We start from the raw sequence: 14,761 nt of genomic DNA, 5'->3' as shown, positions 1-14,761 counted from the left end.
TAATAGACCAAAAATAGACTTTCGTGATAAAATGTAATAGCATGGCACAGTAAATGAGTGTACATAAAATAAGACATGCTAGCGGATTGTGGGTGGCTATGGTGGATGCTGAGACTTCCTCTGTTGGATATTATTTAAACAGCCGTTTATGAGCACTATTTATTCATATCACACATTTAAGCAAAAATTTTGTATACTGCAGTCTCCAGGCTTACAGACACAAAAATCCATGAGTCCATGTCTGGTCATCTCAGATTTTGTTATGGAGATAAAAATTAGGATCAGGTGTTTTTGATGGTTTTGCATTACAATACGATTTTTTTCCCCCTATGACATTTGAGATCGGTTGCATGACGTCAAACTTAACAAGTGGATTGCAAAAACAGCTCAATTAGATTTGACTTTAAATTCTATCTCTATTCCTTAACAGGTTGTGTCTGTATGCTGTAACTTTGTAAGCTGATTGTAACTTTATACAGTAGTTATTGCCACCCTAAAGCAAATAGCTTTGTTGTTTTCCTCACTTTTGTAAGTCGCTTTGAATAAAAGCATTTGCCAAATGCTTAAATGTAAATGTATGTAGGTCTAAATTTAAACATGTATGTAATGGGCATTAAATAAGGACATAATAATGAATCCTTCTTTCTGTCCTTTTTTATTTTTCTGCAGAGCCGGATTGGGTGTCTGTGCCTCTGGGCGTGTTTGTGTGTCAGGGATGCTCTCTCATCCACAGAAGTATCCCCAACCAGGTGAAGTCTGTACTGCAGGACACATTCGATGATAAAGAAACAGAGGTGAGTCGAAATTCATCGGTTCATATCATAGAAAAGCGCCCAGTTTGGTTTTTGGCTCAGAATCGTTGAGTCAGATTTGTTTGGGCTGTTGGCTCCTGCAGCGCTGGACTTACTACAGAAAAGCTGCTTTCTTTGATCTCCTGCAAACCAGCCAAATCTGCAATCATCTGAAGAACGACTGAGATCAATTGGCACTTTGCCTTCTCAAAAGATTGCAGATGAAAATCATTAGGACACAACATGAACTCTGGCATTTAAAAGATGATGTTTGTGATAATCCTGACATGAATGTGATGATGGCCAGAAAATTAAAAAGCGTAGTTTAGGCCTATGATGTAGACATGGTATCACAAAATGAAAAGTGATACCATTGAAGAACCATTTTGGTTCCTTAAAGATTCACTCAGTCAAATGTTTTTAGAAGAACCATTTCTTTCATACATTTTGATCATCTAAAGCAGATGGTTTCAAACATTATGATGGAGGGGATCCCACATAATGAACCTTTAGCCAGGACCCCTTTCCTAAAATATGAAGGGCTCAGACACAAAACCCTCTAAGTGCGTCTGACATGTTTTCTTGTAAATGAGCATTATTTAGACTCCTCATGAATTCTGCCACAAACCGGTTTTTCTGAATGGCCTGAGGCCGGGATTCACTAGTTTCACAAAAGTATTTGATGAACGTATAATGTTTCGAAAGCATTTGGCTTTTGCATCTGAGCTCCACATATCCCATAGACTGTAAAAAAAATGGACGTAGTGTCTGTGACGTCACCCATAGGTCTCTGAAGATCGTTTTTGAAGAAAGTAGGCGGTGTCTGCTGTTGCCATCTTGGCCGCGCATCACTCCCGGATATCTGAAAATGGGTAAAAAGGCGGGACGTAGGTGAAGCTGAGGTGGCTGGTTGTGAAACCACGCCCGCCTAGCTTGACTCTAGTGACAGCAGTGGCTGTTCAGAGTTAAAAAAAAATTCACCCCCTTCACATTTGTCATGAAGGGCAAAATTAGCTTTACAGACCAAGAACACTTTTTGTACCAGGCTGTAAACATATTTTCTGCTGTAAAGTTGGGCATTTTTACATGGTGGTTTATGGGATTGACTCCCTTTTGGAGCCAGTCAATGAATTGCAGTTTAAATCACTTCCGTATTGGCTTCATCAGAGAGATCGGAAGGTTGCCCCTTGGTCCATATATGCATATTTTGTATGTAAAAACATTCAAAGTTTCATCTTGATATTTTCTGGTCAACCGTTTAGAACTCTCTGGGGGACCCTAGGGGTCTAAAAGACCAAAACCCTGATCGAAACAAGCTTTTTTAGTACAAATAACCCTTTAGATGTTAACGTTTTTTTTTTAAATCATTTGGCCAAAAATTTAGCCTTTCTTAGCATTGCATCATGAAGGACCTTAAAGGCGGAGGGCACAATGTTTGAAAGCCAATGTTGATATTTGAAATCACCTAAACAAACACGCCCCTACCCCAATAGAATCTGGACCTTTTTTTAAAGACCCGCCCCACACATACGCAACCCGGCAAGGATGTCGGTTAGTAGACACGCTCCTTACTGCTGATTGGCTATAAGTGTGTTTTGGTAGTCGGCCCGTCTCCTTTTCCAAAGCGTTTTTCAAACATTGTGCACTCCGCCTTTAATTTTTAAGAGTGTTATCAAAGTTAGCGAGTGCTACACTAGGCAAAAACATAACAAAAGTTATGTTAGACGTTAGAGTTGTAGACCTAGATTTCCACTGTCTACCACATAACTTGACAGTCAACTTCATACCAACCTGGTTAAAACCACTCCTAGTAATGCAAGTCATTCTGTATTAGGTATTGTTATGCTTGAACAATATTTCCTCAATACATTCTTTTTTTTTTTTTTTTAGTTTATTACCTCTATGGGGAATGAAGCAGCGAAGGCGAAGTACGAACAGCAAGTTCCACCATTTTATTACCGCCCCTCCCACACAGACTGCAGGTAAGACTGCGATAAAAAATTGCATCACGATTTCTCCTATATGGGAGAAACAAACTGATCTAAGTCTCTCTATTACTTTATTCTCTGTTCTTGTTCCCTGTAAAACATGCTTACCTCTGCCTACAATTCTGCATAACTTGAAATACATTACTCTGATTGCTGCTATATATTAAAGCCCCCCTAACCTAAAAAAAGCACTTTTAAATGTGTTTCTATCAGAAAATTAGTCATCAGTGTGTGTGCAGAAACAGCCTGTTATTATACAAATCCAGCTGTTCTTATTTGTGTAATCGCAACAGTCACACAAAACAGGCTGTTGGGATCCCCTATCAATGTGATGTCACATTGATTACACCCCCACCCATAACCACTCACAGACTCCACCTTATGAGCGTGTAGTTCAATCTTCTGTCAGAGACATGTGTTTTGATGTAGTCCAAATGTGTAAGTGCTCTACCCCCTACTTTGAAGAACCTTTGACAGAAAATGAACACATACTAGATTATTAATGAATTAAATGTTTTTACCTCTGACGGGAATAGCTGCACGATGAAGTGAAACTAAAGGGTTAATAAACACAAACTAAAGCAGATGTTGTAGAACGTCTGGCGAACTATGACAGATGGCGCAAAAATTTTAAAAACTGATTATTTCCCACTATTAATTACATTATCTTAAAGGAGTGTACTGCTATAGCATGTAAATAATATATACGTAAATAACGTGCAAGAGCGCTTAAAAATTATATCTAATCAACAGGCACGTGAAACCTAGCTAGCTGGTTACTCAAACAACAAAATCACAAGAACTATAGACTAATACAATAATAGGCTTAAATAAACCCCAAAACATAAGTCCACTTACAGTTCTCACGGACACGTGTTTTATCAACTGGCTATCCTCCAAACATGACCACGTATTATCTCATTTCGGCCGTGTGGTGCGCGTGCCTGCTCGCGGTCTTAAGAACGTCCGTGTTATTCTTTGAGATGCACTTGACGGCCTTTTTGTGGCGATTTTTTTTTGTTTGTTTTTTGAACGACCTAGTTAAGGCGGTAGGGTTTCCCAGCTTAGGCGGGCCGCCTGAACTGAAAAGTGCTGCGGGAAACCCTGACAACGTAACGTTATGTTAAAAAGTGTATAATGATTGGTCATTTTACTGTCTGTCTGACTTTGGCTTTACACCCGAGTGTCTTTTCATTACAAACAACAAATTGAAGTAACAAAAAAATGTACTGGCTGGTAGAAAAGATTTATCGGCTGATGCCATAAAGAAAAAAATCTAAATATTGGCATTAAATGTTTTATTCTGATTGGTTGAAAAGTGTTTCACAGGTATGCATTATTTTTCGATAAACGCACACCTGACCTGTAAAATGTCTTAAATTATACCATGAGGCTGTTGAATGCTTTATTCTGATTGTTCCATGGCTGTTGATTATTTTTCTGTAAACCGCACACCTAACCTGTCAAATGTCTTAAAATAGCCACCAGAGCAATGTTTGTGGTAAACGTGGTATAAGTGAAATAATTCACTCCGGTCCTTTGAATTATTTCAAAATAATGCACACCTGAGGCTGCGGTGTAAATATTACCTGTGCATTATTTTCAAATAATTTATTATCCTTTCATCAATTATTTCTTATAAAACCACATGGACAGAGTAAGTCATTTAGGTATTTGCGTGCATATGACTATAAAGAAGTACCAAATGGCATAAATTTACTTAACATAGGCATGCAGGTTTTAATTTATGTGTCTAACTTTAAAATATCCTGCGTCAAAAACGAAACGCCTCTAGTTTCAACCAAAGATGCAGCGATATGTAGCAACCTGCAGCAACATATGTGAGTGAGCCTGGTTTGAAAAAATAAAGTCTTGTTAAAATACTGTCTTGTACTGTAGTTGTGTTTTTTTGGGGTGGTATGGTTGGTCATTATGACATCAGCTGCATAATAAGGGTGTTTGAAAGATCATCTTAAGGTGCTCGGAGCAACCGTCTGGCTTGCAGAGTTGCTTTCTCAGGCTTTAGAAAGATAAATGTGGTCCAGAGGTGTAGAAGTTTATTTCCTTCCTGTTGGTGTGCCGTTGCTATAGTTGTGTGGTCTGTGGTTTTTTGGCTGAAATATTTTGTTTGCACCCTAAATATTGCGTCCACATAGAGTGCTTTGGTTTTAGGTAAGAAAATCAAAACTGATCCAATTTACTTTCTGAATACAAGGTACTGATATTAATGTCTGACATAAATTAATCTACATGATCTAAACAAAACAAATGAACAGCTCAGATGCAAAAGCCACTAAATGCCACCTCCATCAAAAATGAGAGGATATGTTGATATTAACCGAATGCTCTTTGACATGTATTATACAGTACGATCATCAAATACTTTTTTAAAATCCACTTAATCCTGGCTTCATACACTGAAAAAAAAGATTCATTGAATTTACTCAATTTTTTTAAGGTAAGTGGTTGCAATCAATTAATTTAAGCTACATTTAAACAAAAAAAGATTAGTAAAGTAAAATAAAATATAAAACTTTTCTTTAAATGTAGCTTAAATAAATTGATTGCAACCTAAAACAATTGATTAAATTCAATGAATAATTTTTTTCAGTGTACCATTCAGAAAAACTGCTTTGTGGGCAAAATCCTGAAAAAAGCTAATTTACAAGAAAACGTGTCAGGCGCACTTAGAAGGTTTTGCATCTAAGCTCTTTAAATATATCATAATCTTTCACAAAGATATGCCACCTATAAAGCACTTGTGTATTTGGGGGTCATCAGAGATTTTAGTCTTACGCCCCATTCAGACCGCCAGCGACTAGCAATAGCAGAGCAACGCAATCTCATTTATTTCAATGGAAGATTGGCGACTTTCGGCGACACAAGCTAAATTGACCGTTGGCGATTGGATGGGTGTGTCCAGGGACGTGAGAAAGTTTCACTTTATGCAAATGATGAGCGATTTTTAGGAGCGACTACCGATGGGAGCGAAGCAGTGGAGTTCACGTCATTATTCTCTTGTCAGTTACTGGAGTGGATGGTACTCATTTGTTTATGACAACCAGATTCAGAAATCTCAAAGAGAAAGAGACGAGCGACACACAGCGAGAAAGTCACTGGTGGTGTTAATGAGGTGTTACGCCGATTTCACACCGCAAAGCGTGAGTAGCGCGTATGCGTAGCGTGAGCAGCGCGTGAGGAGAACGTTTGCTGCGCATGGCCATTTGCAGCTCATACTGTGCAGTTTAATAACAGAATAAAAATCTCAAGTTCACATTACTTTATTTTACATGCATTTATGAGCAAAACCTCTTCTTAAGACGCATTTTTATGGTCAGTGTAATTTATATAACTGTGATTTGTTTAATCCACATTGTTTTCATGCTGTTCTGGTCTGTGTAATGACAGATAAAACACAATTATAGACATTAAGCCCATGGCACATTATTAAATCTGTTTCTCTGAAGTTTTACGATAAAATAAAAAATTCACTCAGTGATTGACATCTTGAAGCAGTCGATCGTGTTTCCCTTCAACAGTTTAAGCATAAGATTTAGAGATGTATCTGTTTTTCTGAAGATAGATGAGGATTCATTTAGTGCTGGGCAGAGAGTGAATGACAGCGCAGTCTTCTGGCAACAGTGTGTTTTTACATATTTCATTGCTTTTTTTATTGCTCAAAGTCATGCCTGTTTGAAACACACTTGGCGTCACATTTATGATTTTATGGTAAAATTACACTTTTTGCGTCAAGCCACGACCATAAACAATGTCACTTTAATTAAGCATAAGCAGCGCAGCAAAAATAGAGTTGACAACGAAACGATCGCAGCACTGCTGCTTCAGCGACGCTTCTGCCACGCAAGCATGCCCTGCTCACGTGCGGGGTTTGCATGCTTTAACTTGTTAACATGGGCGCCGAAAAAACATGCGATGCTTACGCGCTGCTCACGCTTGCGGTGTGAAACCGCCGTTAAGCTACGTTCAGACTAGCAATAGCCCAGCGACGGAATTTCATTTATTTTTTGGCGAAACAAGCGACAGTGACCGTTGGTGACCAGATGGGACATGCACAGCCGCGCGACAAAGTAGAGAAAACTTTATGCAAATAATGAGCAACTTTCGGGAGCGACTACAAATGAGAGCGCAGCAGTGGAGTTCACATCATCTGTGCCTCGTCGTCAGTTACAGGAATGGACGGTACTCATTTGTTAATGACAACCAGATTTAGAAACGCTTTCTAACGACCAGACGATTTAAAACTTGACTCTTCTGTTGCAATGATATTACGCAGTGGCCGAAAATAGTCCCCTGCTATTGAAAGTTACCAAGGGGACTATTTTCAGGTGCTGCGTAATATCATTGCGCTAACTGCAGTCATGTTACGGCAGCAAAGTTCTTGATTATTACGCCAGAATGAGAGTATAGTTCCTAGACATATCTGCCTAGAAAATCACAACTCTTAATTTTCTGTCGGTCTTAGTACACGATGGAACTACAAAAGAGTCAAGTTTTAAATAGGAAAAATATCAAAACTCTTTGGTTATTTTTTAGCGCAATGCTAATGGTCTAATCAGATTCAATGGATTATGCTAAGCTATGCTAAAAGTGCTAGCACCAGACCCAGAGATCAGCTGAATGGATTCCAAAACTGTAAAAATCTAATATTTAAAGGATTAGTCTACTGATTTTCAATATTAAAATATGTTATTACCTTAACTAAGAATTGTTGATACATCCCTCTATCATCTGTGTGCGTGCACATAAGCGCTGGACCGCGCTGCGACGCTTCGATAGCATTTAGCTTAGCCCCATTCATTCAATGGTACCAATCAGAGATAAAGTTAGAAGTGACCAAACACATCAACGTTTTTCCTATTTAAGACGAGTAGTTATACGAGCAAGTTTGGTGGTACAAAATAAAACGTATCGCTTTTCTAAGCGGATTTAAAAGAGGAACTATATTGTATGGCGTAAAGTCCGCTCCCCTTCTCACTCTCATAATGGTAGAGGGAGGGTGTTACTGTGCCGAGTCGAAGTACTCCCAAAAGTGCTATTACGACATAAAATATAGTTCCTCTTTTAAATCCGCTTAGAAAAGCGCTACGTTTTATTTTGTACCACCAAACTTGCTCGTATAACTACTCGTCTTAAATAGGAAAAACGTTGATGTGTTTGGTCACCTCTAACTTTATCTCTGATTGGTACCATTGAATAAATGGGGCTAAGCTAAATGCTGTCGAAGCGTCGCAGCGCGCTCCAGCGCTTACGTGCACGCACACAGATGATAGAGGGATGTATCAACAATTCTTAGTTAAGGTAATAACATATTTTAATATTGAAAATGAGTAGACTATTCCTTTAACTCTAGGGGAGCTGGAAAATGTGCATATTTTAAAAAAGTGGAATGTCCCTTTAAGTGCCAATGTGTACTTTTTGAAAGAGTCCCTAAAACATAACACTTTTGAAACATATCAGCACCTATGGGGAAAGTTGTCACATTTGCACTCCTGTCGCTTTTGGTGTAATGTACGATAATGGTAGGTCCCACAAACAAACTTTAAATTTGTTGCACATATGTGTGTGTTGATTGTGAGAAAAAATATTCATCTAACTTAAATATTTTTTTTAATAGAGCCAAATCCAAAAAGCATTAGGTTGTGCCCTATTTCCCCTACTGTATGTAATATTTTATAGTACAAATCATATTTAGTGTTTTTTTGTGTGTATTTACAGTTCAATCCTGTTTTTTGTGCATTTTCTTTAGTTTCTTTTTCACTATGTATAGAGGTATTAATATTGAAATTTAAAAAACAAATTAATTCCCGTTGTTTTGTTTTCATCTGCAGAATTTTGAGAGAACAATGGATCAGGGCCAAATACGAGAGGCAGGAGTTTGTACACATCGAGAAACAAGAGCCTTATTCAGCAGGTGAGAGCCAGAACACACACGACACTTTCTTTGTTGTCTTCTTTGTCTCCGCCTCTTTGTACTATTAGTTCTTGTTATTGTGGGTGACGGTGCCATGAGATCATTCTCACATCTCTCATTTCAGCTTCTCCAGAAGTTTATTTGTTCCTGCGTGTGCACAATTGACCCTGTGAGTTTTGTCTCAGAGGTCCATGCCGCCTCTTACCGAGAGAGTCAGTTTTATTACCACTTATAATATCCTGTTTCAGGCTTTATAGTCTTATTTACTGGGCGGGGGAATCTTATTGGCTGACAATGATGTCATCTTTGATACACACAAGCACACATGCGCCCACAAACACACGTTATCATGCATTTGCGAGGTATTTCATTTCCTTCCCTGTTATTTTATGTGTGGGAGGTTTGCGAGGCATTATAGCCTCGTGTTTAGACATTCAGCCCAAGCACATTTCTGTGTGTGCTGGTGTTTTGAATATCTGCACACTGTGTTATATGGCATGGCTGTTTGCACTCTAATAATGTTACAGACGCAGACAAAACTGCAAAAAATGCAACTTTGTAATAGAAGAAGTGGCCTGGAGGGTACTGTATGTGTGCTGGTATTTCTGCATGGGCGACCTAAGTTTGAATCTGGCTTGTGACATTTTCTGTTCCCACTGACACTCAACACATTGTTTCATGACTTCATGCTCAAACCAAACGTTGTATTAGTATTAGAGTAAAGTGTTATTGAAATTAAACTGTATGATGAGTACAATGGCATAACGCAATGTAATAACACAATATGTTATAATAGCAATTAGTCTGTTTGTTTTGAATGTGGTAACTCTCACCCAGCCGAGATTTTATTGCAATTGAGAAGAGCACGAGACGATTACCACTATGTATACACACTATATACACATACAGATATGTGTTAAAAACAAGTTAGTATAGCGTTTAGACTCTGTGTGATAATAGTTGGTGGCAATAAATGCACTATCCGCGTTAAAAATGTATTATACAACTTATACAACCGAAACAATAAAAAAATGGGTGGTCTTGGTGATAGTCAAGGATTGATATTTTTGCTCTCATTTATTATAGTACTTATGTGACATGAATAAAAACACAATGTGTTATAAAGAGCATTTGTGCAGGTTAAAGTGTGAACGTCCGCTCTGGCGGCATCTTTCTCTAGTCACAAATATGTGACCGTATGGCTCAAGAGGTTAAACACGCCTAATTTATTTATGTGACCGAGTGTAAAGGACCATTCAAATGTTTCCTATTTTCAAGCCATTGTCGCTTCGGTTTAGGGTTAGATTTGGTGTTTGCATTAGGATGTCACTTTAAGTATTTATTTATACTATTTTTTTCTGATTTCTTTTTTTATATTTTCTAAACTTTAAACAATTGTCGCCTGGCGTTGGGGTTAGAGTTGGGTTGGGGTAAGGATGTCATTTTATGTAAATCTAACCCTAAACCGAAGCGACGGTGGTAAGAAAATAGGACAAAACAGTTGAGTAACCAATAGGTGACAATGACACATAAACAGAAATTCGAGATGCGATCATGAAAAAACGCAGAAATTCGTGACAGCATCACTGATTTTTTTTTTTAATGATGTGACTATACACTGTTTCATCGGGCGCACGTGCGGTGACGCATCTGGTCTGAACTTTACTTTCGGTTTCTGTTTGTTTAATGGTCTGACTAGTTGCTAAAACTGAACTCTTAAACAAATACCTCGTCGAAAATAACAAATGTTTTGGGTTCCTATGCAATCTACGTGTTGTTTATTTTTTCTTGTTATATCTTTTTGTAATCGATTAATCTAGCACTGAATCGATCGATTAATTGAGTAATCGGATACATTTTTTGTGGGTGTTTTTAAACAACCAAAACAAATAATGCATAACGAAAATGACGTGGCTGTAAAATGTTCAAGCATTTGGCTTTTATTGCTAAAAAAAACAGAGGTATTGACATAAATAAGCCTATTTATTTCAATTTTTACCCATTTAGTGTTTATAAGTGCCAGTGCCAATAATTAAACACTTTAATTTATTAATATGCACAACAGGTTTCATGCTGTAATCTAGCCCTGACATCAAAGTAAATATCTGGTTTATGTACATTTCTACACTTGCAGCATTTACCATTACGCTACTAACATATAATATATCATTTCTGGGGTGAGCCTATTTGCTATGGTAACAACCTGTGTGTATGCACGCACGTGCACCTGTCTGAGTTAAACAAATTAAAAGGGGTTAGATCTTAAGTGAGATTACACTGTAAAAAAAATCCGTAGAAATTGCAGCTGTAATTTACCGTAGATTTAAATTTATGTTTTTAACTGGCAACATTTTGTTCAAAGTTAAATGATAATTAAACATTTACAAGTCTTTGTCTTTATAGAGTAAAACTAAAAAACAGCATCAAGCAAAACATTCTGGGAAACAAAATCTGAAGCAAAAAACGGAAAAAGGTTGATGATGACTTTTGGTTCCCAGAATGCTTTGCATGAGGCTGTTATTGTATAGTTTTATTCTGTAAAGATAAAGACTTGTTAATATTTAAAATTTATTGAACTTTGAACAAATTCTTGCCAGTAAATAACATAAATGTAAATCTACGGTAAATTACCGGCAACCCAGCTGCAATAACATTGTAATTTTACGGATTTTTTTTTACAGTGTAGAATGATGTTAAAAGGATGACAAACAAGTTAAATTATTAAAGAAATATATTTACAATGTTAACAATAGACTTAAAACAACACACTAAAACTGAGAATGTTAAAGGGACATTCCACTTTTTTTGAAAATATGCTCATTTTCCATCTCCCCTAGAGTAAAACATTTGATTTTTACCTTTTTGGAATCCAGTCAGCTGATCTTCGGGTCTGGCGCTAGCACTTTTAGCATAGCTTAGCATAATCCATTGATTCTGATTAGACCATTAGCATTGCGCTAAAAAATAACCAAAGAGTTTTGATATTTTTCCTATTTAAAACTTGACTCTTCTGTAGTTACATCGTGTACTAAGACCAACGAAAAATTAAAAGTTGTGATTTTCTAGACAGATATGGCTAGGAACTATACTCCCATTCTGCCGTAATAATCAAGGACTTCGCTGCCGGTTTTCTGGGCACTGCGTGATATCATTGCGCCTGCTGTGCCCATGGTACAGCAGGATTATGCTAAGCTATGCTAAAAGTGGTACCGCCAGACCGGGAGATCAGCTGAATGGATTCCAAAATGGTAAAAATCAAATATTTAACTCTAGGGAGCTGGAAAATTAGAATATTTTAAAAAAAATCCGGAGTGTCGCTTTAAAAGCATGGAAAAGAATACCATACCCTAAAAAATCTAAAAGTCCAAAAATCTCTATATCTGTCTATCTAATGTGCATTCAATTTAGCAAGTACATTGGTGTCGTTGTCAGATAACAAAGGAAAATAAATGGAGCAGTGGGCCAAATTGGATGCGAGGCCAACAGGGTTTCTTTCGGTCTGACTGGTGCGTGAGGGGATGCAGACTGTCGGTGCCATTTACATTTGGGTCCAGTAGGGTTAAAAAAATAGGCATTGGATCGGGTCAGACTCAGGTCTAATTTTCTCGGGTTTTTCTCGGGTCAAAAAATATATATATTTATGCACGTTGTGTTCGGGTAAAAAGTGATTCGGGTCATTTTGGGTCGGGTACATTTCTTTGGACCAGAGAAGATCTCTAGTTTGCCGACTTTTAGCACAGACTATAAACTGATGAATATATAGTGTTATAAGCGCTCATTTTGAAGGCGGGTGCGTGACACTTGTAGCCAATCAGCAGTAAGGGGCATGTCCAATAACCAACATTGTTGCTGGGGTTGCGTATGTGTGGGGCCGGTCTATCAAAAGAAGATTCTATTGGGGTAGGGGCGTGTTTGTTTAGGTGATTTCAAATATCAACATTGGCTTCAGAGATCATGCACCCCGCCTTTAAGCTACCTTCAGCCTCACGATCTTTCCACAAAACAAACGTCTAAAGTGTTACCCGTCACCCTGAGGTTCGGGTCCGTGACGGAAAGTAGTAGTTCAGCTCAAAAGGCACTTTTACAGAGACTATGTTTTATTTTTTTTTATCTACACTTGTGCTTTAAAATTGTTATATAAATGCAATATTGCTCTCGTAGTAGTATGATGTTTTTCGGCCATGCTGATAGAGAGCGATATTACACTCCTTCTCAAGTGATATTGCTTTTTATTGTAGTACGTATTAGCTGGTTTTTGGTATCTATATATCTATCTACATCTGTCTGTCTGTCTATCTATATCTATCATCTCTCTCTCTCTCTCTCTCTCTCTCTCTCTCTCTCTCTCTCTCTCTCTTTGCTCATCAATACACTTCCTGTTATAATCAATCATTAGGATGTTTTGTCACATCATGTATTACTATCTTCATAGAAAATCCTTGCCACAGTTTACATCTAACATCGTGCAGCTCTCTATCTCTTTAAGACAGGGTACAGTGAATGTCGACACACTTCACCTGCACACAACAGGGTGTGTTTGTTTGTGTGTGTGTGTGTGTGTGTGTGTGTGTGTGTGTGTGTGTGTGTGTGTGTGTGTGTGTGTGTTCACGTAATCAAGTGTTATTGATCGGTTATGTGGGGAAGGCACGGTTATCGATTAATGAGGTAATGCAGAGTGAATGATTCATGAGCACTTGTGCAGTGTACCAGAATACTGCCAGCAAAAGAGAAATTTTGAACAGAAACTATTTAAAAAAAATAAAGTAAAAATATTTAGTTTATGAAACTAAAGTAAAAATATACTAGCGCTAAATTAAAAAATGTGTTGATAACTTCAAAATCTCAGTGGTGTCTTGTGAATCGTTTGTCTAGTAAAATCTTAATTTTGGGATGAACTGTTCCTTTAAGTCGTTGGCCTTCTTACCCTGAGACTCATGTGTCAATAAAAATATCCTAGATAGCAATGCCCTAGGAAGTGGCCTGAACACCCTAACAACATCATGTTACTGTATAACATCACCTCATTGCATCCCCATAGCAATGACCTGGCTATTACCCATAAGGTTTTAGCACCACAGTGTGAGTTTTGGATTGGCGTGCCATTTGCACTTCCTGTTTTTAATTTTGGCCTCAGACTGTAAGTTGTAGAGTAAACTTCCTCTCTATAAAAATATTTTTAAGGATGTAGATATTTATAGACACCACATTCGTTCTTAAATGGCAAAAACTCATGCCTCATGCTTTCTTTCTGTGTTCACTCTCCTTCTTGCTTTTCTAGGGTACAGAGAGGGGTTTCTATGGAAACGCGGTCGAGACAACGGGCAGTTTCTCAGTCGCAAGTTCATTCTGTCTGAGAGAGAGGGAGCGCTCAAGTACTTCAACAAGCAAGATGTTCGTTCTGGTCTTCTTACATTTGTATGCACACATCATTTAATCTCATTTATAAGACTTTTTTTGTCATGGGGACCAAAACGTGACCCACAAGGTGTTACTATCAAACGCAACCACACCAAAGTGATTACCAGGTGCAAACACACACACACACAAATGTTTATTTAGCTATCTAAAAGAGGGGATACTATTAGACTTGTTGTTTTTATATGAAGTTAATAATAAATAAGAAATAAAGATCAGAGATTGGTAGCGTTTCTCTTTGCTGTCACTTCCTTTTAGTTTGTTGCATTACAGATGTCTTAAAAAGTCACATGAGAGGAGGCAGTGCTGCTCTGTGATTGGCTGATTTACCCTCTGAGTGAGATAAGAGGTGCGTTTGACTTCATGTGGCGACATCAAAGTACCGCGAGAGCAATTCAAGATGATAAGGAGGAGTCTGTATTTGAATCGCTCTCGTTGTACTGTGATGTCATCCACCTGAAGTCAAACACATCTAATGCCGGCATGTTTGCAAACTTTCGGCAAATCTGCATCAATAAGTCAACCTTGAAGTTATTGAATGCATTATTTAATATAACAATTCACTCAGACTTCTAAATGAAAAATATGTTTTTTATAAATCAACGTTTTAGTGACCCTAAACAATATAATAAATA

The 14,761-nt window shown here is 37.8% G+C and overlaps 1 protein-coding gene across 2 annotated transcripts in view; it reads left to right on the top strand.

The window, feature by feature from the left end:
* LOC129420486 (arf-GAP with dual PH domain-containing protein 1) overlaps nt 1-14,761 on the top strand; it is a 46,878-nt gene that overhangs the window by 12,281 nt on the left and 19,836 nt on the right. Inside the window, exons 2-5 of one of the 2 annotated variants that reach the window (XM_055175436.2) lie at nt 670-794; nt 2,682-2,773; nt 8,629-8,711; nt 13,990-14,126. In XM_055175436.2, the coding sequence (XP_055031411.1) occupies nt 670-794; nt 2,682-2,773; nt 8,629-8,711; nt 13,990-14,126 (437 nt within the window). The remainder of the gene's footprint in view (nt 1-669; nt 795-2,681; nt 2,774-8,628; nt 8,712-13,989; nt 14,127-14,761) is intronic. The other variant, XM_055175437.2, reaches the window with a different exon arrangement.

The sequence above is a fragment of the Misgurnus anguillicaudatus genome, chromosome 4 (genome assembly GCF_027580225.2).
Source record: "Misgurnus anguillicaudatus chromosome 4, ASM2758022v2, whole genome shotgun sequence".
NCBI classification, from domain to species: domain Eukaryota; kingdom Metazoa; phylum Chordata; class Actinopteri; order Cypriniformes; family Cobitidae; genus Misgurnus; species Misgurnus anguillicaudatus.
This window is presented reverse-complemented; position numbering and strand designations above follow the sequence as displayed.